The 23151-nt window shown below is 42.2% G+C and overlaps 1 protein-coding gene across 2 annotated transcripts in view; it reads right to left on the bottom strand.

The window, feature by feature from the left end:
• Positions 1-23151, bottom strand: part of LOC127633023 (cyclin-dependent kinase 18-like) — a 101095-nt gene that overhangs the window by 52610 nt on the left and 25334 nt on the right. For both annotated transcript variants that reach the window (XM_052111881.1, XM_052111883.1), the window contains exon 2: positions 16879-17014. In XM_052111881.1, coding sequence (XP_051967841.1) covers positions 16879-16996 — 118 coding nt within the window. In that variant the 5' untranslated portion in view covers positions 16997-17014. The remainder of the gene's footprint in view (positions 1-16878; positions 17015-23151) is intronic.

Genomic DNA, 23151 nt, shown 5'->3' on the forward strand with positions numbered 1-23151 from the left:
ATGAAGAGGGCGCACGCCGCCATGGCGATTTATGTACGCTACCATTACGGTGCTGTCTGAATGGATCAAGACATCCTTGCCTCAAATTAGTGGGAGAGACCTCCGCCGGGAAGAGATAAAGCCAGCAACACTAGGCAGTTGATGTGCCAATGCAGATGGGGTCCTGTGCAGGAGCCAGCGCCAGCATGCCCATTGCACTCGGCGCCCCAACCCTCTTGAGAGGCGTCTGTGGTGACTACGACACGTCTGGACACCTGCTGCAAGGGGACTCCGGTCCGCAGGAAGCAGAGGTCTGTCCAAGGGTTGAAAGTCTGACGGCAGGACGGGGTGATTGTCACACGTTATGTGCTGTGGCGCCATGCACATCTTGGGACTCGAGTCTGTAGCCAGTGCTGAAGCGGTCTGATATGCATCAACCCAAATGGCGCAATCGTGGCTGAGGATGCCATATGCCCCAGGATCCTCTGGAATTGTTTTAGAGGAACCACTGTGCCAGGCTCGAAGAGAGCGAGGCACCTGAGCACTGACTGGGCACACCGTCAATGAGACTGAGTCTAACTCCATGCCGAGAAAAGAGATGCTCTGAACCGGGGCGAGCTTGCTCTTTTCCCAGTTGACCTGAAGCCCTAGACGACTGAGGTGTCTGAGCACCTGGTCCCTCTTAGCACATAGTAACTCTCGAGAGTGAGCCAGGATGAGCCAATCATCGAGGTAGTTGAGTATGCGATGCCCACTTGCAAGGGGTGCCTCTGCAACATTTGTTAAGATGCGAGTGGGCAGGGACAGGCCGAAGGGGAGGATCTTGTACTGATACGCCTGGCCGTCGAACGCGAACCGTAGGAAGGGTCGGTGTCGAGGCACAATGAAGGTGTGGAAGTCTACCGGCACGAACCAATCTAGCTGTCGAACACAGGTAACAATCTGTTTCTGCATGAGAATTTTGAATGGGAGTCTGTGCCAAGCCCGGTTGAGAACTCGTCTAGGATTGGTCGCAACCCGCCACCTTTTTGGGTACGATGAAGTAAGGGCTGTAGAGACCCTTCTTCATCTCGACTGGAGGGACAGGCTCTATCGCATCCTTGAGAAGCAGAGTCGTGTTCTCTGCCCATAAAACGCTGGCTTTTTCGCTGCGTACGGAGGTGGAGCAAATACCACTGAAACAATGCGAGCGAACTGAATCGCGTAGCTGAGTCAGATGGTCCTGGCCAGCCAGTGCGACGGGACACAAGTGGATCTCTCAAGGGGGACCTCTGTGTACCCGTGGGCCACGCCGCCATCCAGGGTAGTGAGAGCGGACAAGCGGAGGGGTCGGTTCCTGGTAGTAAAAGGTGCCCTCCACCCGCGTCAGCTCGTCATGCACTTCTGGGAAGAAAGGAACCGGGGGCGGGTGTGGCTATGAGTGGCGCCCTGACCCTAGGAACCTATCAAGTAGCCTTAAAGGGGGGACGGAATTTTCCAGCGCCTTGCACTCACGGCGGCCCGGGAAAGCATAGTGGACATCTGCGCGTCAGCCTCAGACTGGGCGAGCAGACCTGAATGTGGCAGCCCAGACAAGTCATTAGCATCAGACACCACTGTGACGCTCTCCGATGCAGCGCTGATATTGTCATCCAATTCTGGGAGCTCAAGCGAGAATGCCGGCTGGCCGCGAAGCGAGCCGCACACATCCCGAGCTCGGACGGAAGAAAGCAAGCGCACTAGGGGGTGGGTGGTTCGTGGCGATTTACCCGGCCAAACCGAGCCCGTCGTCATCCCCAAATCGCCTTCATCACCAGCAGGGTCGTCCTCAATCCCGTGGGAAGAAGGAACGATGGGGGGACGGCTGAAGTGGCTTTCTCTCGTGAGAAAAGAAAGCCGTGACCACAATGTTGCCATGGCTATGTTCTCGCACTGAGAATATAGCCATAAAATTCATAAAATGCTCCCTGCGTGTGATCGCAGCCTAGGCACGTGAGGCAGCTTTTATGACCGTCAGAAGTGGAGAGAAATCAACTGCATCTTTAAAAAGACACGTCCTGAAAAGGATGTTCATCACCTGCTGTGTATAGCTCTTTGATGAGTGGGAACTCAAAACTCTTTTAGAGGAAATAAATTCTTTTTAGGAGGAGAAACACTCTTTCAGGCAATGAAAGTGCTGTCAAAGCGCCCAGGGGCATGGACTTCACAGCGTGCAGAGAAAAACGCCAGCTGGAAACATGCCGTAGATCCAACAGCAGTGCTTCTTGCCAACAGAGGTTTATACTCGTATGTCCAGGGCAGGGCATGCAAATTCTGAGTACCAATTTGACATTGCCCTTTTCTCAAGTTCAGAGGTATGTTTGGCGTCGAGTGAGTGACAGAAGGGGAACACCAAAATCTCAAAAACGGTTGATCAAGATTACGATCAAAGAACATATATCAACTCAGCAATAAAATAAAAAAAATATTGGTACCATACACTGTGCTTCTTTAACTAAAATTATGCTAAAACTTCCAGTTTTCCCTTCTTGTATAGCTAATGCACGTGTGCTTAGCAAGTTGATTGACAGGTGATGTCTGTATCTAAAAGGTGATTTGCTCTTTTGTCTGTAAGGCTGGACATTCTACATCTGTTGACCATTGGGTGCTAGATCTTCTTGGTTGGGCATTCCAACTTCTCCCATTCATTTAAATTCAAAGTGGCCCATCTCTGCTAAATAGTTTCTGGATGAACCTCACAACTTTTTTCTCACACTCTGAAATGTTTCCGGTTCCCCTAGCAATCAGGCACAGGTAAGAAAATTATGACAGAATTTTCATTTTTGGGTGAACTATTCATTTAAAAACACAGGGGTGGTTGGCATTTTGTCTCATCAATATTCCAAGGTTAGTGAAAGCAATAGGTGTATACCACTTTCAAACACAGCACAAAGGCACGGCGAATGAGAGAGAGGGCGGCAATAGGCCTTGGTTTCCTTCATTTGCAGATATGAAAAGAGAGGCCCTTTCCAGGCTCGTCATTTAAATATCACAGTGGCAGCGAGCGCTTTGATCTCCTCTGCGGTAATTGGGGTCGTAGCAGGCGAGTAATTTTCCTGCTCTTGCACTCTATCACAGAGATTGTCCTCTCCAGGATATCCTGTTGCAATCTGGACTCCCCATGTATCTTTCATATCCTGCCCAAACCTTCATCTACCTACTGTATGTGTCAAAATACACCCACGCCTCCCCTGACGATGAAATCCTGCAATAAGAATAGACACACCGCAGAAGGTATGAGCAAATAGCTTGTGGGGTAATCAAATAAAGGGAAGGCACTCAGTAGATTTGGCTTTCCATTTTATTTCAGGTGTCTAGACTCTTGGGTATTGAAAAAGAAGAGTTTTGTGTCTGAGGTGTTGGTTCTTATTAAAACTAAACTTTTTTTTGTAATATGAAAATCACTTTAAAACTTTTTTAGCTATAAACTTTATATACTATATATATAGTGCAATCTATGACTTTAGCAATAGCAATACAAAGGAGTGTTCCATTTCATAATATATAGCATTTACATACACACTGGCGGCAAAAGGTTTGGAATAATGTACAGCTTTGCTGTTTTGGAAGGAAATTGGTACTCTAATTCACCAAAGTGGCATTCAACTGATCAGAAAGTATAGGCAGGACATTAATGATGTAAAACAAACAGCAACATCACTATTTCAAAAAAGATAATTTTTAGCAAATGTAGACAGGCCCCATTTCCAGCAGCCATCACTCCAACACATTATCCTGGAGTAATCATGCTAAATTGCTAATTTGGTACTAGAAAATCACTTGCCATTATATCACAGTTGAAAGCTATTTGGTTCGTTAAATTAAGCTTAACAGTGTCTTTGTGTTTGATTTGAGTTGCCACAATATACAATAGACTGGTGTGTCTTAAGGTCAATATTAGGACAAAATGGCAAAAAGAAACAACTTTCTCTAGAAACTCATCAGTCAATCAATGTTTTGCGGATACAATGCTTGAAATTGCTAAACAACCTGAAGATTTCATACAAAGTTGTACACTACAATCTTCAAAGACAAAGGACAACTGGCTCTAACAAGGACAGAAAGAGAAGTGGAAGGCCAGATGTACAACTAAACAAGAGGATAAGTACATCAGAGTCTCTAGTTTGAGAAATAGACACCTCACATGTCCTCAGCTGACAGCTTCATTAAATTCTACCCGCTAAACACCAGTTTCACATACAACAGTAAAGAGAAGACTCAGGGGTACAGGCCTTATGGGAAGAATTGTAAAGAAAAAGTCACTTTTGAAAATGAAAAAGAAAAAGAAAAGGTTAAAGTGGGCAAAGAAACAGACATTGGACAGCAGATAATTGGAAAAGAGTGTTATGGATCTTAAATCCATTGAACTTTTGTGGGATCAGCTAGACTGTAAGGTGTGTGAGAAGTGCCTGACCAGACAGCCACATCTATTGTAAGTGCTACAGGAAGCGTGGAGTGAAATGTCACCTGAGTATCTGGATAAACTGACAGCTAGAATGGCAAGGATATTCAAAGCTGTCATTGCTTCATGTGGAGGATTTTTTAATGAGAACTCTTTGAAGTAGTTTAAGATGTTTTTTTTCACATTTTATTTTTCACATTATTCCTTGTTATGTCCTGACTATACACTGTGATCAGTTGAATGCCACTTTGGTGAATAAATGTAAACATGTCTTTCCATAAGAGCAAAATCTGTACATTATTCCAAAATTTGGCCACCAGTGTATATGTAATTTCCATCACAGAATGTATCAAAATAAAATTCCCAATTTAAGATATGGTGGAAATGGCACTTATAAATACATTTTGTTTGCTTCCTTGGGTAGTGTCTTTTTAATTACAAGCTGAATATTTTTTAGGGTGCATCATTTCCAGTCAAGCTGTTATTTTATCAAATCATGCTAAGTGTGAAAACATTACTTATTTTTTTGTATTTAGAATACATAAAATGGTAACTATGAAATTAGCATTTGCAAGACAAAGAAATAATACAAATAAAAATAAAAAATATCCAAAAATGTTTCAGCCAAAAATGTTTAAATGTCATTTCCATCACAAAATGTTTTAAAAATACATTTATAATTTGAGATGTGGTGGAAATGGTATTTTGTTGGTGAAAATGATGCATATACATTACATTTGTTTATGTTCTTAGTTAAATTTATGCATTTGGCAGATGCTTTTATCCAAAGCAACTTACAGTGCACTTATTACAAGGACAATTCCCCTGGAGCAACCTGGAGATAAGTGCCTTGCTCAAGGACACAATGGTTGTGGCTGTGGGGATCGATCCGAGAACCTTCTGCTTAACAGTTTAGTGATTTAGCCCACTACGCCACTACCACTCATTTGTTCATTCATTTGTTAGCAATGATACAATTTGAGACATGTGAATAAAAAATAGAATTATATCATAATTTACTCATTCTCATGCCATCCCAGATGTGTGACATTCTTTCTTCTGCTTAACACAAACAAAGATTTTTAGAAGAATATCTCAGCTCTGTAGGTCGATATATTGTAAGTGAATTGTGACCAGAACGTTGAAGCTTAAAAAATCACATAAAGGAAATAAAAAAGTAGTCCATAAGTCTTTCAGATTTAAAAGTGAAAGTGGAGATTAAGAGTAAAAAAGGGCTTCCATTTTAATCTGTTTCTCACCCACACCTATTATACCCCTTCTGAAGATATGGATTTAACCACTGGATTCGTATGGATTACCTTTATGCTTCTTTTATGTGATTTTTAGAGCTACAAAGGTCTGATCACCATTCCCTTGCATTGGGAGGACCTACAGAGTGGAGATATTCATTTAAAAACATTTGATTGTGTTTTGCTGAAGAAAGAAATTCATACATATCTGGAATTGCACTTCTGAAGTGAGTAAATGATGAGAGAATTTAAATTTTTTCAGTGAACTGTTCCTTTAAAATATTAAGAAATATCAAATGTATTACTTGTGGATAGAATTGTTTTATGGTGCATCATTTCTAGTGAAGCTATATTTTTGTCTAATTATGCAAAAAGTGTGAAAACATTTTATTAAATGTGTGTATTTATGATAAATAAAATGCTACCACATGATGTTTCAGAATGATTAAGAAGTGATTGAAATGACATTTGTTGCTTTAGGAAAATGACGGTTTAATGCTATACTATACTATACTGTACTATATTAGCTGTTGGACATTGTTAGTTGACATATTAAATAAACTAGTGAAATCCACAGTGCCAAAAGTGGCCATATTCGAAGAAACTCCCAGCAGTGAATCTTTAAGACGAAAGTGGAGAGAGAGTGCATTGTTACAGATTAGAAGACTTTCGGGTAGTAATATTGGAGAGGTAAAATTAAATGCCCTGCAGTCTGACTTGTTGTTATAGATCCCCAGAGTACAGGCACAGGTCAAAAGGAATAATAGATATTGAGATATTAAACAACATCTCGATGCAGCTAGCCATTTGCAAGGTTGAGTTTCCTGCTCTTTGTCCAGAAATGGCTATCCGTGCAACCTTATTCATCCACCATTATTTCCTGAGAGTATGCTGTCGACCCTTAATGCCAGAGTATTTGTTTGTCCTACTTCTTGGAGGCCCTGCAGACCAAATATCTCTCTGCCTGGGCCGCTTACTCCCACTGGACTCAAGCAGAGTCTGTCTGTACACCTTACACACACACACACACACTAGGTATATTATGAACCTTCCCACTAATACCTCCCTGAAGGAATTTCATTTGAGACCTACTACCTTTTTTAAAGCTACTGGGGGGGGGGGTTGGGGGTGTTGTGGGTAATGAGATGGCTGGTGGAGTTTAGGGTAATGAGGCTGGTGGAGTTCAGGGCTGCCTCATCGTATCGCCCACAATCACCCCCGAGATGCCACCCCAGCTGCCCATGTCACCCATCACACCAAGAACCATAACATTATGTCTAATGATCTAAAACAAATTAAATTGAGTTTCCCCCCTTAATCTCGCCCAAATTGGTTTGCTGGTCTGTTTTCAATTCTCAAGACATTAATAATATAAAGAAATTTAGTAATTTAGCTTCTTCGGGAGGCTACAGGTGTAGCACACACTCGGCTAATTAGACAAAATGAATTGTAGTGTCCACTTGAAAGTAGGCCATCAGAAATTATGCAAATGTTTTGTCGGAAGGCGTCTACACTCTGTACCATAATTGTTATGTGGGAAACATAACAAACATGCACGACTGAATTAAAGGGATAGTTCACCCAAAAATGACAATTCAGTTTTTGTTTACTCACCCTTATGTCAGAACTCATATGGCTTTATTCTTGGAATCTTTTGCATACAACAAATATACCTAGTGACTGGGGCTATTGAGCTCCAAAATGACAATAAAACAAACTAAACAAAAAAAAATTATGTTAATTTTTTGTCAATTGTAAGAAATACATTAAAAGTTGCCCATACAAGTCATGTATATTCCTAAGACTTCTGAAGCCATTCGATAATTATAATTAAATCAGAAGGAAAAAAAAAAAGAAAATAATTTGGAATACCATGCAGTGGCAGAGCTAGGGGGTGGCCAGGGGTGACCCCACTCGCAATTGCCGTTTTTGAGCTCAAGACTTAACATGTACTGCCCAAATATTTATTTGCCATCTGAGACTGATCGCTGGCCCCTGTCCGGCCACCCCTGTGAAAAACTCTTGGCTCAGCCCCTGACACCATGATGGTGAAAAATGGTGACAGATTTCTCATTTTGGGACAAATTAACCAGCCTGGTCTCATGAACATTACATAACATTACATAACTGTGGCAAAATTATTGCAAAACGAAATGACATGCACTTTTGCATGTTTCACTGCAGTTTCCATGTGAAATTTCCAGCAGGGGGCACCAAAAGAGAGTTATATGGTGTTGTAATTTGACAAGGGTTTTAAGGTATTATTAGTTTTAATGAGTAAAACATACCTACGTAACCTTAAACTTTAACATAAACCTAACCAATTGTGATCTAAAATTAACTAACCGATAGTGTCAAAAAACTAAATTCTAAAAGAAAATAATTTTTTTTTAAACAACCACGTCATCTTGTGTCACGCTTGTCTGCTTAGCTGGTGTCTAACCGCATACTTTCGAGTAGTGGCCTGCATTCCCACAGAACTCCCGCAGGTAGCTGACAGTACTTTAATGAGTTGTAGATGGGAGTAGACAGTCAGAGAATAGCCTAAAAAATCTGATGTGTATATATTTTTTTTGTCTATTAATGAATGAATGAAAAAAAAATATTATATAATATACTATGAATATTTTTTTATAACAACAGGTAGACAACAGGGCTTTAGAAGAATGGCAGAGCAATGTTTGGACACGTTCTGAAAATTGTCAATTTAGTGTTAAGAAATCAACCTTGGCGAGCCAGATGGACATCATGACACATGTAATTTGATTAAGCCAATAACAGAAAAATATATCTTTATATAGCATTCTTTGTATACACTTGTTGTCTATTCATATGGTTTTTGCCCTATGTGAAAAAAAACGTGGGCAGTCGGGAAGAATATGGTGATGGTATCTTGTGGGAACGGGATGGAAAAATAGTCCCGCGCAGACCTCTCCTTTCAAGTCCAAAGTACAATACTATATCTTGCAAGCTACCGCGGAAGCTAATAACATTGGAATAAGTGTGTAAATGTAGGTGGGTCTGTAATACAAGCGTTAAAATGTATCGTATTTCAAATAATGCGTTAGAGTAAAAGTGTTTCGATGTCATAACATAGCAGTGTGTATAAAGTCATAATCAACCATTGTAGACGTGATTTTTGTGGAAGTGTGTGACGAAGCAGGCGGAGAATGAGGATCTAGGCACAGCAGTTTATTCAGAAACATAAGGACGGGGACCGGGTCAGGGGGCCTGGGAGGAGGCCACAGGACGGGGACCAGGTCAGGGGGCCTGGGAGGAGGCCACAGGACGGGGACCGGGTCAGGGGGCCTGGGAGGAGGCCACAGGACGGGGACCGGGTCAGGGGGCCTGGGAGGAGGCCACAGGACGGGGACCGGGTCAGGGGGCCTGGGAGGAGGCCACAGGACGGGACGGTCAGGGGCCTGGGAGGAGCCACAGGCGGGACGGTCAGGGGCCTGGGAGGAGGCAACATGATAGAGACAGGGTCAGGGGGCCTGGGAGGAGGCCACAGGATAGGGGCCGGGTCAGGAGGCCTGGGAGGCGGAACCATGGAAGGCCCTGGAGGCGGAGCCGTGGGGGGCTCAGGAGGTGGAGCTGAGGGAGGCTCAGGAGGCGGAGCCTTGGGAGGCTCAGGAGGCTCGGGAAATGGAGCTGAGCGAGGCTCGGGAGGCGGAGCCGAGGGAGGCTCAGGAGGCAGAGCTGAGTTTGGTGGCACCGTAGGAGGCTCTAGAGGCGGAGCCCTGGAAGGCTCTTTAGGCGGAGCCGTAGGAGGTGGAGCTGTGGAAGGCTCAGGAATTGAAGCCATGGGAGGCTTGAGGGGCGGAGCCCTGGGAGGCTCGAGGGGTGGAGCCCTGGGAGGTAGAGCCATGGAAGGCTCTAGAGGCGGAGCCGTAGGAGGCAGAGCCATGGAAGGCTCAGGAATTGAAGCCATGGGAGGCTCGAGGGGCAGAGCCCTGGGAGGTAGAGCCCTGGAAGGCTCTGGAGGCAGAGCCGTAGGAGGCAGAGCCGTGGAAGGCTCAGGAATGGAAGCCCTGGGAGGCTCGAGGGGCGGAGCCGAGGGAGGTGGCGCCGTAGGGGGCTCTAGAGGCAGGGCCATGGAAGGCTCGGGAGGTGGAGCTGAGGGAGGTGGCGCCGTAGGAGGCTCTAGAGGTGGAGCCATGGAAGGCAGAGCTGTGGAAAGCAGAGCCGTGGAAGGCTGTGCTGTGGAAGGTGGAGCCCTGGAAGGCGGAGCCGTGGAAGGCTCTGGAGGCGGAGCCGTAGGAGGTGGAGCCATGGAAGGCTCAGGAATTGAAGCCATGGGAGGCTGAAGGGGCGGAGACCTGGGAGACGTAGCCCTGTGAGGCTCGGGAGGTGGAGCCCTGGGAGGCGGAGCCCTGGGAGGCTCGGGAGGCTTGAGAGGCGGAGCCCTGGAAGACTCGAGTGACTTGAGGAGCAGAGCCCTAGGAGGCTTGAGAGGTGGAGCCCTGGAAGGCTCGGGAGGAGGTGCCCTGGAAGGCTCGAGACTTGAGAGGCGGAGCCCTGGGAGGCTCGAGAGATGGAGCCCTGGAAGGCTCGAGAGGCGGAGCCCTGGAAGGCTCGAGAGGCGGAGCCCTGGAAGGCTCGGGAGGCTCGAGAGGAGGAGCCCTGGAAGGCTCGGGAGGCTCGAGAGGAGGAGCCCTGGAAGGCTCGGGAGGCTCGAGAGGAGGAGCCCTGGAAGGCTCGGGAGGCTCGAGAGGAGGAGCCCTGGAAGGCTCGGGAGGCTCGAGAGGAGCAGCCCTGGAAGGCTCGGGAGGCTTGAGAGGAGGAGCCCTGGAAGGCTCGGGAGGCTTGAGAGGAGGAGCCCTGGGAGGCTCGGGAGGTGAGGAGCCCTGGGAGGCTCGAGAGACTTGGGAGGCGGAGCCCTGGAAGGCTCGGGAGGAGGAGCCCTGGAAGGTTCGGGAGGCTCGAGAGGAGGAGCCTTGGGAGGCTCGGGAGGCGCTGGCTCTTGGACGGTCATGGCTGCTGGCGCTGGGACGGTCGAGGCTACAGGCCCTGGCTCTGGGACGGTCGAGGCTACAGGCGCTGGCTCTGGGACGGTCGAGGCTACAGGCGCTGGCTCGCTGACCGTGGCAGGCGTAGGCTCTGGCTCGCTGACCGTGGCAGGCGGATACTGGGGAGCAGAAGCCTTTCCTCTTCTCCTCCTCCTCGGAGCGAATGGAGCTGGCAACGCCGGCTCGCTGACCGTGGCAGGCGTGGGCGTTGGCTCGTTGGCCGTGACAGGCATGGGGGGATGAGCCATGGAAGTCTGGGGGGTGACCTCAGTGGGAGGAGATGTTACACCCTCCTCCTTTACACCCACAGTGAACGGCGAGCCGCTCACTCGTAGAGTCTCCTCCACAAACTCGAGGAGCGTCCAGTGAGGTTCTGCCGGAGGCAACAGCTCCTTTAGTGAACTACAGAGGCCTGCTCTGAAGAAAACCACCAAGGAAAATTCTGGGTAGTCCACTAAATTTGCCAGATCTAAGAACTCACGAATGTGATCCTCAACTGGACGGTCCTCTTGCCTGAGGAGGAGAATTCTGACAGCTGCTAGATCCATAATGGAGGTTAGTTCTTCTGTGACGAAGCAGGCGGAGAATGAGGATCTAGGCGCAGCAGTTTATTCAGAAACATAAAGAAAAACTCAGAAACAAGCAAAACAAGGGAGACCTGGCACAGAGCATCAAAAACATGCAAGAACTAACAAGGAAACAAAGAAACTAAAAGGGCTTATATACAAAAAGGAACAAACAAGGGAATAAGGAACACCTGGGGAAATAATCAGGGAAGGAGAACTAATCAGGGGAAAACCAATCATAAAATGAAACTACAAAGGACTACAAAAACCAAACAGGAACTAAACTAAACTTCAAAATAAAAGCACAAAAACAAAAGACAACAGAGAACATGACAAAGTGAATGGAACGTACAGTTTTTGTAGCACCTCTAGTGTTAATTTCAACAGGAAACTGTGGTGAAACAGTTTTAAAATGTTTAATTAACATTAGAACTTTAAGAAGTATGTGGTAATGAACACCATTCCAATGTGGATGAAAGCCATAAACATAGCAAAATAAATGCTATCGAAAACGGATCAAAACCAAAAACGTATTAGTGTGGACTTGGCCTAAGCTCTATTTGGTTGTTTTTTGTAAAGTGCAATTGTGCTGGAATTTAAACTATTTAGCGCATCATAGATCTTTAAACACCTGGTTCCTCGTTCATACAATTATTTTGCATTCGTACCTCTAAGCAAAACGGTCGAGGCACTACAGTCCTTGATGCTTTTCATCATAAGTGAGAACACATTTCATTCATGCCAAGCCAGAGAGCCACACAACAGCTGGCGATTATTATTATGACTGACTCGAAATGAGATGCATCTCTTTTCAGTTCTGCCTAACACACATTACATTCATCCTCTGCAATATGACCTGCTCAATGAGCTTTTTGGTGTGCTTATAAAACAATCTCTGTGTGTGTGTGTGTGTGTGTGTGTGTGTGTGTGTGTGTGTGTGTGTGTGTGTGTGTGTGTGCGTAGGTGTTTCTGAGTGTGTAATTATGTTAGAAGCCATTTTGGAAGCATTATCATTAAATATAAGTTACATCTTTCTGGTAATCAAGAAACACTTGTTAATCAGAAGACTGCCTCCGACATTTGCATGATGACTCCATCATGGGCGGCACTCCATGGAGAATTACTTGGTTGCATTGCGATCAGCGATATATCAAAAAAATAACAAGATAATGAGGGTTGACATGCTGCCAGGGAAGAAATATGAGGCTTGCCTCCCTAACTTGAATCAGATCGGTCTCTCCATCAGGTCGCTACATTAACCTTGCCATGATTGAGTTCTAATTATCTAAGGCAGGGGATTTCAAACTGGGGTCAAAGGACCATTAGAGGGCAGCAAAATAATGCTAGGAGGTCAGTGGCATATTTCAGAGATTTTTTTACAAATGGGATATTACTATTTCATCATGCTTTCGGAAAACAGGCTGACAATCATGAGGTGATTATTTTATTCTTTTGACAGTTTCACAGAAAGACACAAATCGAGAAAGAAAAAAGAGAAAAGAAAAAACAAATCATTATATCATTTAGGAATAGTTTGTACTTGTGTTGGATATTTCTATTTTATTCTGACTTTTATTCCCATTGAGACATCCAATTAACAAAGATAATTTCAAATCGAAACAATACAGGGAACACATTTTTGCTAGCCTCTTATCCATCACTTTCTTTTTAGAAAGAAAATGTCAGTGAATACAAATGACAGATGTATGTCAATTAACTGTAATACGCTAACCTCGTCTCATTCCAAACCCTTATGTTTTTTTTCTTTCGTGGAACACAAAAGTTGCATTCCTTTTAGAATCATGGTTAGGTTTAGGGATAGGGTAAGGATTGAGATGCCATTGTTAGGTTAGATTTGCATCAGGGGATAAACTAAGAAAAAAATCGTAATTACGTCAATCACTGGTTTGTTTATTAATTTAGTTTTAAAAATTATGTAAAAGTCACTTAAAAGGCAACTTGTCCAATCTCGTATTATTATTAAGATGTGTCATGAGAATTCAGGTTTATACGTCTAACACTGCTTTTATGTTGGGTAGAATTTTTTTTATACAAACTATATATTTTCCAGATATTTTAATAATTTATTTTTTATTTAGTACAATGATAATATAAAAGCCAATTATTTAATTTTGCATGCTTGTTGCCTTTCTATCACACTTAATATTTTTCTCACACAGTATCAATTGGTCTACATACAGCACATTAAAATATATAGCTCTCTATATTTTAGAAAGGAAGTCTACTGAATAATATTTTGGTGCCCTTGGCATCAAATAGAAAAGAGTTTTGCTTGCAAGCTTACTAGCCCCATTGCAGAATCTGTGAGAGATCACACAAATGCATTTTGTTTTTCATTTAGTATTGCCCTGATGTAGCTAAAATGGCACAACAGATACAGTATTTACATATACTCCAAAAGCAAAAATAATAATTGAATTTACACCAATTGTCCTGTTTTAAAGTTCACACACTCTTAAAGTTTACATTCAAAACTTTCACAAAATGCTGCAGACAAGGACTTCTCGAGGAGACAACACACAATATTAAGAGCCACGGGTGTGTAAACTTAAGAATAGTAATTTGTGTAATTTAAGTTCTTATTTGGTCTTGTGGGATATACTTAAATATCTGTTAGGCAGCTAAACATCTTAAAGATTCTCCAAGGGGTATGTAAACTAATGAGTACAACTTTCTATAGGCAAGCCAAATCGAGCATTCCATTTCGAAGGCGCTTCCAAGCATTGCTTTTCTTCCCTGACCCGGCAGGTGCACACTTGCCTCCCTCCACGCTTGGCTTGGAGGTTCCTTTGCAGCTGGAGATAAGGGGACGATGTAAATATATGAAAATCGCTCGCACATCTCCTGCCCACCTCTCTTCAAATCCACTCCCTCCTTCCAAACTCCATCCAGCTCCAGCTGTCTCCATCACCACTGCATCTCCTAGGGGGTGGAGGAGGCAACAGCGTGCCATCCTCTCAGCCAATCAGAGCAGCTTGCCCGTGATGGGGAAAAAGTGGGCGTTGTGGAAACAGCTGCCTCAAACAGACAGCTGAGGAACCTGATTGCTCCCCCAAACAAATGTTTCATTCCCAGCATGCACCTAGAGCAAAGTCCCTGTCCTATAACTGACTGGAGGGTCAATGTGCGGTTTCATGTCTTAGTATGTGTTTATTAAGCATGTCTCGGGTCTCACGTAGCCAGGCTTTTGACTTTCGACATAAGGTCTGGTTCACGTTGCAGGCTTAGTATGACCAAGGACCGCCCACTTTGACAGGAATAGGATGTTTGAGAAACATGAAAAGCTGAAATAAATTACACCATAAAAACAGACTGGTGAAGAAAAAAAAATTATAATAATGGCCAGCTAACAGAAAACTACATATCTTCAAAGTAGTACTACTTTTTGTTACTGGGTTGAGTGTAGCCAACTACGTTTTTAAAAGGCAACTTTAAGGGTAACTTAAAATTTAATTACTTTAAATTAAAAGTAGCTTGTAGCTGGCAAGCTACTATATCCCAAACACTGCAACTCAGAATCAAATTGATCACACAGGATATTAACATGCCGCTTCCGAATGTTAGTTTAGCCTGAAATCAAACCCCATTCTGCCCAATCACTGTCAAGCACCATGCCCCATCAGACATTTTCTTTAGCAATTAAAATGTGTTCACCTTTTCCTGTGGTGCTACTGATAGCCTGGGCAATTTCTATGACATGTGTTCTCATCGCACAGAAACCAGGGATTAATCGTAATTCACAAAAACAATGGTGAGTGTGATTCGGAGGTTGCATTTTACTTTGTTTGGGGTTTAGACTAGGGAGTAGGGTTAATAAAATATGCATTCATGTTCACTGTAAAACAAAATTTACATATGAATATACAACTCGCTTTTGGCACCACTTTATGGACATTTCATCTCAACACATCCATCTTCTGCAACTGAGGGCAGTGGTTTGAATGTCGCTAAGCTTAAATCGATTATAGCAGCAGAATTTCTGAATTTCTGAATTCAGAAGTGTAATCAATCTGAAAATATACAGTTCTGCTCATCGATATCTAGTTTACCTGCTACATAGTGACTAAAAAAAAACTATTTTTAAGATTCGCTTCCACTAACCTGGCAAAATCCAATGTTTTTTCCAATAGTTCTTTACCAGAAGCTCTTACCCAGATAAATTGTAAACACAACTTTGTTTCCAGGCAGACTGATTTCACTCCTTGAGCTTGTATTTTCAGTCAGCGCTTGCCATTTTTCAGTGCAATATACATCAGATGGTTAGTGAATTGACTGAAGGTGTGATGATTATTTATTTTCACTTTCAAGTCCCAGATATTCTGTGACTTGTTCACATGAAGTTGATTGGTATTCAAAGTAAAGAGCATACAGATTTTTTCTTTTCAGTTATAACAAGATACACACTGGCAAATAACCAGAATGATACATTTTTTTTTTTATATTGTAACACCGTAGTTGTGCGAAATCCCCCCTCAAGATCTTCAACAGAGTCTTAAATTCTTAAAGGGGTCTTGCTTGTACACTCTCCCTAGAAATTTGATTTAATATTGACTTATGAATGCAGTAACACCAAAGAGCCATACAGGAGAGTAGAATAGTACTATTACTTCTGCATTAATATTGTAGGCACAAAGATAACCACGACTGCAATTTAAGTTGAGACGTTTGGTCAGTTGAGCGCAGACGCTAGAGGGCTAGAAATCGGTTTCCTCATCATCTACTCTGGAGTAACCCTGACCCCCGGAGGTCTACACAGGCTGGTAGATCCCATGTCTGGGAGGTTCCTCATGCAGCACACTTGAATTGAAGCAAACATTTTTGATGGGAGATGGTGCTTCTCAGTAATTAGAGGGTACAGGAACGTTCAAAGCAACACTTCGATTTTCATGTGATCATTTTGACTTTTCACAATCCAATAAATTCCTGATGGATAGTCCTGCCCTCATTTTTTCTTGTTGAACATCCAGTTTCACTGTGTAATGTTACATTATGAAAGTAAAATGGATTGAGAATGTCATTTCACATTTATTTGAAATGTTAAAAAAAAGTTTGGTTTTCATAATCCTACATCACATCAATAACTGTCTCTAGATCTGAATGACTTTTCTTTCTGCTGATGTAACCAAGGCCTTGTGGGTAGGGAAAACCATTAACCAATAACATATTAACACAGTTTTTGCATCAAATCAACTGCTAATGGTTCAAATCAAGTCCCGCTTTACAATATTTCTTGCTGAATATACAGTACTGTTACTTACAGTACATTACTTACTGTATGTTGAATGCAATGTGAAGGCTGTCTTTAAAAACCTAAAATTTTTCACACTTTATGTCTGGATTTAATGACTTTAAAAGATTGGAACAGATGTGAAAAACCACCAAAGACTGGTGCGCAATTGTTTTGTACATAAGTTTGCATATACAGCAAAAGTGCCCAAATTAGGATAAAATGTGTTTTCGTATTATACATTTTGTAATACAAACCCTAAGCACATTTGATTATGCCCAGCTGTGATACAAAACAAACAGCTAGTACTGTGTAAGTTAGACTGTGAAATGATGCCAAAATACTGTGTGTTTGGATGTCTTGAACTGTAAATGGGAGAATGTTAATAATGAGAGGAAATTCGTACCGTCATTGCAGCAGATGTTGAAATGGTTTATCTGTTCCGTTAACTCGTTCTCATCTATCGTCTCTGTTCGTGGCACGGAGAGTGAGAAACGCCTCTTAAAGTTCTTCATCTTGTTCATCTCACTGGACAAGAACTCCTGCAAGAACAGTTTGAATTAACATGTGCATGTGTTGTTTTTTTTTCTCGAACTTGAGAAAATTTAATTTGTCTTGTTTTGTTCTTTATATGAAAGTCAAGAGTTCAAACACAAGTTGTTACAATATTATGGTCCTCTAACAGTGTTCCTGTTGTTTTCTCTCTATCAAAATCCAATTAAATGAAACTGGAGAGCTTACAGTACATTGAGTCATTCTAAGATTAATGCTTACAGTTTTTCACAAAGTTTTGCCTCTGTTCTGTCATCACTGGCTCCTTTTACCTACAGTAAGAGTGCGAAATTCGGTGTTTGCTACACAAAGACTTAATCCAGGACTTTTTTTAATGGTACACTTAAACTTGTGAAAACACAATGTTCTTTGCTTTTACCAAATAAAAGTTTGATATACTACTGTATGTAGTATATATACTACGCAAAGCTCCTGATCCAGGCCACACAGAACATTTATTGAAACTAAACTGCCAAAAAAGGTTGTTCAGATATCCTACTGCTTATGATGTGCAGTATGAGCACAATAACATATGACTGCTCATATTTACATACAGTAACAATGCTTTCAGTATTCACAAACTTGGCTCTGATGATCGACGTTGGTAGGCTGAGGTTAGCCAATCATAACAGAGGTCATTTACAAATAAGTTCTTAAGACCCTGTGAATTTAAAATGTATGTTTTGTCACTTGTTGTCCCTGTCTGTTAGCTGTGAGATCATAAATATGCTAGTGTATTCCTAAAATTTGTCAAAACAAACTCTTAGCACATTTACGCATTTAAAAAACAGCAAAACAGAACAAAAATACATGACTCATCTTGCATCACGGATGTACAAAAAGTTTTGTCCAAACACCCACTAAAATGAGAACGTCCCCTCCCGTTAAATTATAAATACGACGTGCCTCCGTATAGCAAGTAAATTATTGTTAGCGACATGTCTTCGGATGCGCTAACTCTCATATTACATTTGCTCTTCCCAACTATTATATATTTGTTTTTATTATATTCTCCTCTATTTTATTTCCTTTTCCCCATCAATTGGTTGCAAAGCAAGTGGCTGGAATATATAAAATGCTGAAATCCACACTAGAATGGAGTTTTCCTCCACCAAAAATGTAGACGCTCCCCATAACTGCAAAGCGATAATGTTAGAAAACTGAAAAAAAAAAAAACTTATTAGTGTGGACATGGTCTTAGTCCATGGTTTGTAAGCTAAATGCTATCGGCTATTTCAGAAAATAGACAATATGTTAATATGTCCTGCCACAAATCCCTAAAATAGGTCTTTAAAGGGACAGTAGCAAAAACAACTTGAATCTCCATCTCATTACATCTAAAGTTCAACTCAGTCTCACTACAGCTTGTCAAACTCTCTCGTTCTTTTTCTCCAACCCTTCAATTACCATGTTTCCAGGCAGAGCAGTTGCTATGGGCTCCACTGCCGTTCGTTTAACTCCGGGTGTGAGATTGTGCTCTCTGCTTTACTAATTATTTTGAAATTAAAGTAGGAGTCTAGCCAATACTCTTATTGCCAATTAGCATCAGCAAACCCCAAAATAGGTGTCTCAAAGCACCAGTGTTTCTCAAAAGTAATCTGTGAAAAAAATAAATAATTGTATGTACTGTATATTAATGCAAAAAAAAAGGTTGCTGGTTTTGTAGACGCATTTCCTAATCTTCTTGTTAGCTCTCTCCTCCACTTTGATTATTTGGGTGTTTTTTTCACTAAGGGTAAAAATTTAGTGTTTCTGTCTTTGAAACACGACTCTCAGTAATTGTTTCATGCAGTCCTTTCATGAAGTTGATGATATGCAGATGCTCATCTGTCTGAATAATCTCATTAACTTGCTCATATGGAGGTTTGCAGCTTCAATGTGGAACAACATTTCACTCAATGTTCTGGTAAAATCTAGTGGTGTTTCGATTGTTTAAACGATTCTTTTTTAAACTAAGTAAACTAATCGTTCTTGCTCACTTTCATGCACTTGCTTGTAAGTAACTTCTTTGGATAGGTTCAGAAGAGCTAACTACCATACTTGTACATACTACAGTATATAATATACTGTATACTGCACAATCAACGTGATCATGCAGGAAATTGACATGCTGCTTCCAAATCTTAATGTACCCTGAAATCGACACCTTTCTGCATAATTACTGACAAACGCCATCTCCCATTAGACATTTTTGCTTAAATTCAGTTGTGTTTACCTTTCCATGTAGTGCATAAACAATGGTGAGTGCGATTCGGAGGTTGCATTGTTGCTCTTAAATTGCAAGTTTATTCCACTTATGGTTAGGTTTAGGGTTGGGGTTTGAGTTAGGATATATGGTTAATAAAATATGCATTCCCGTTACAACTAAAACAAAATGCAACATTTCTCCCAGAAACTGGAGATAAAACGTGCCCATATGTTCACATCACATCTAGCTTCGACCACTGGGGGCAGTAGAAATTTTGACTTACTGTTGCTAAATTCACAGTGTCATCAGTGGGTTCTGGTAATATCCTGTGGTGTTTCGGTTGGTTGAATCATCGAAAAGGCGGTCACACTCCGGACGAGAAGCGCCACGTCACGGCTAGGACATGGTACAGGCATCAAACACAGGGCATGTTTAAGTGGTTCAGGTGGCAGAGAGTACACACAAAAGTTACCAAGATTTTCAATTAACAATGCTGGAGTAAATAATCTATGTCCTTTGATAATGATTTGGGTCGAATTAAATGGAAAATTTGCTAGTTGTGCTCCGTGGTGTGGCAGAAATTTCAGCAGCCGTAGCTGGGCGCCGATGACAGACGGCTTGTGTACCTTCATTTAAATTTTTTTTACATTTTGGAATGCACCATGTCGTCCGCCAAACATGTCCGGTGTACAACCCTCTTAAATAATTGATTTGTCTATAGTATGTTTGGAATAGCCTACTATCATACTACTCATACTATTTCTGCAGTATATAGTGTGTACAATACAATTGGATGGAATGCAAATTTTCAGAAAGACTGTATGTGGTGAAAAAAATCTAAAGATTCAAGTCAAAGAGATTAATTAAAATCTCCACTGCTAAAATCTAGGGTAGGACAGAATCTAAGGGCTGAATATTAACATGATTTTAAAAGGCGTCAGCATTTCATATCTTACTCGCATTAATCCCACACAGTGGAAATATATTTTATTGATGCTGTCTCTCAGAATGGCCTCTTCCGTATTCACTCTGATTGAATCCAAAATTTCATCAGAGCGTACAACTGTAATTACGTCTCGAAATCCAGGGATGCCTCTAAAGATGTGAGGGTGTCATAAGCAGATGTTAACCGAATCATCCAGCGAGGTGACTTTATATTCTCTGTGAAAACTTCATGTGGTGGCTGCTTTGACGTCCATAATTTATTCAAATTCTTATTCCGAAGGTGAATTCCTTCTTTCTAATTTTATTGCTCAAAATGAGTTTGCATTCATATGACTTTACAAATGTGCTGTCAACTTACATGTGTCCAGAGATGCTTCATGTATTTCAATCTTGTTTCATTTGACCTACTCTGTCCGTCAGCCAAACTGCCTCCCAGGCTGTATGCGTTTGCTATGTGCAAAAGTTCCTCTGGTTCTGTGGGCATGGCGGTGACTCAAAATAGAGATAACTATACTATGACAGATGCGATATCCTCCATACGCGTCTGAGGCGGCTGTTGAATACTCAGAATGAGTCATTCGGCCCCCTGAAGTCACTACGCTCAATAGGGACATGACTTCTGTTTGACAGCGAATCTATTAATATGTTTTTTTGTTTGGTCGGTGGGTTGGTGGCATATGGAGGCAGAGGGACTCTGTGTTCCAGGAGTGGGCTGGTTTTTGTGGATGTGAGTTCGACTGAGACACCAGGCCCTAGAGAATTTTACAGAAGCTGCATATGCAAAAAGTAATTTTAAAATAACTGGCGCATGGAGTTCTGTTTTTTCTTTTATGTCCCCTGAGACAGACAAAAACACAAAAAGATCTTCAACAGTTTCTCGTAGACAGCAATGAGAATATATGGAGGGCAAACAGCTACTACATTTTCAGATTTTTTTAATCCTGAGTAAAAGACCCTCTAGTCTCAGATTTTCTAAGATCTCAAAGTTTGTGATCAAAAGTCAAATATTTCAATATAAACTGTAATTTAAAGCTAATTTAAACATTTCTGATCAAACCAAATGATTTGAGCAGTGCAATCCACATCGATTTTATAGCTCTAAATTCTTACTGTACGTCAACGATTGTCAAATGTCAAACTAGTTTTTATTTCTTATAAAGGAAATGCTAGAGTTTCACTAGCACAAACTGGTAATGCTGGTAAATTTATGATGAAATGACAGTAGATATACATGCTAGAAACTAGTGGTTTTATCTAGTAATTTAAGCTGGTCACCATCTAAAGCATTTTAGTCCAGCATCTAGGCATTTGGCATTTTTAAGTAGGGTTGGTTTCTACAACACAATTTTGTGCTGCTGACTTCTAGTTTTAGGTCTAGTTTTAATTTTCATGCAATCATCTACAACTCCACGCTTTAATGTAATTTAAATATCATGTAAACCAGCGTATTATGATTGCTGCGCTCAAATCACTCATAATCCTCTAGAATAATTCTCATATATAATTGTATATATGACAATAATAATTGTTTTGTTCTGTGTCTTTTGTTATGGCTTGTTTTGGCTTCTCTCGGCCTAAGCTCTTTATTGGTGAGATACTGTAACTGTGGGATCAATGCCATCACCAGAATTAAAATACAATTAACATGATGTCCATTTACATTTCCACTGGACTGTTTTCACTAAGTGCTCTAGAATGTGGCTAGGCTTGCGATACAGAAATGTGAAGTGACATTTAATCCTTTGTTTTATTAGTTTGTTTTCTTCTTTGGTATTGTAGGTGGTGTGGCCTTGCCCCACTAGAGATCTACATTTACACTTGGCAGATGCATCAAAGTGATTTAAACAGATGTATTCTCCTAGGAATCAAAACCATGACTTTGACATTGTTAGTGCTGTACCAGTTGAGATTCAGGAACCTTGAGAATTGAGGAAAATGTCCTGGTTACTTTCGTAACCTCCATTCCCTGATGGAGGAAATTAGATGTTGTGTCAATGTAGTGACACGAGGGGTTTCCCTTGGGAGCCCCAAACACCTCAAAATGCCAATGGGAATTGGCGAGTAGAATTTGCATGCCACTCCCCTGGACATACGGGTATAAAAGGAGCTGGCTTGCAACCACTCATTCAGGTTTTGTGCTGAGATGCCGAGACAATTTTACCCATTTCAGCGGGTAGTTCAGTGTTGTGGCAGGAGGGACACAAAGTCTCATTCACTCCATCAGGGAACGGAGGTTACAAAAGTAACCAGGAGGTTCCCTATCTGTCACTCACTTGACGTTGTGTCGATGTAGTGATACGAGGGGTCCCTATACAAAACACCAAAACTAGCTGAACTGCATTACGTGGACTGGCAGTGCGAGATGAGGATATCATTGCGTGCCTCGTAGCCAGCGCACCCGGCCATCGTGTAACCTCCCCAACGCTCTTACGAGTGTCGTATTTTCCCCTGCACCTTGGGGACAAGTCGACTCCCCAAAAATGAGGACCGGCTTCCCCAGCTGTGGCCTCTTCTCTTTTTTTCTTCCCAAAAGGAATAAAAGTAATTCAGCTGGGGGCCATATAGCATCCACCTCCCAAGGGTAGGACACCGCGAAGACCACACCCTTGTGTTGAAATACATCACATGGTCTTACAGAGTCTTTTCGGTAGTGTCTTATTTGGAGAAGTCTCCATGGTAGGTCCTACTTGGAGGGGGGAGGAGCTATACAAACACGCCGACCGGGGGCAGAGAGGTCTCTGCCCATTGAAGACGGGGGTTTACCAACTGGGAAACAGTCTCACTGGAGGTACATCACACAGGTTACATGCAGGCAACCAGCGCATGTGGATCACCTACCCTAGTACAGGGCCAAGTCAGCACACATACTGGACTGGCAGCAAGTTTCTCCTCAATCTCGCCTGCCACAGCGCTAAGGAAGAAGGACATCCAGGAACCACAACTTCGTGAACATGACTGGTGGTAAAAAGTGCACGTCTTCACGATACACAAGCG

The sequence above is a fragment of the Xyrauchen texanus genome, chromosome 39 (genome assembly GCF_025860055.1).
Source record: "Xyrauchen texanus isolate HMW12.3.18 chromosome 39, RBS_HiC_50CHRs, whole genome shotgun sequence".
NCBI lineage: Eukaryota > Metazoa > Chordata > Actinopteri > Cypriniformes > Catostomidae > Xyrauchen > Xyrauchen texanus.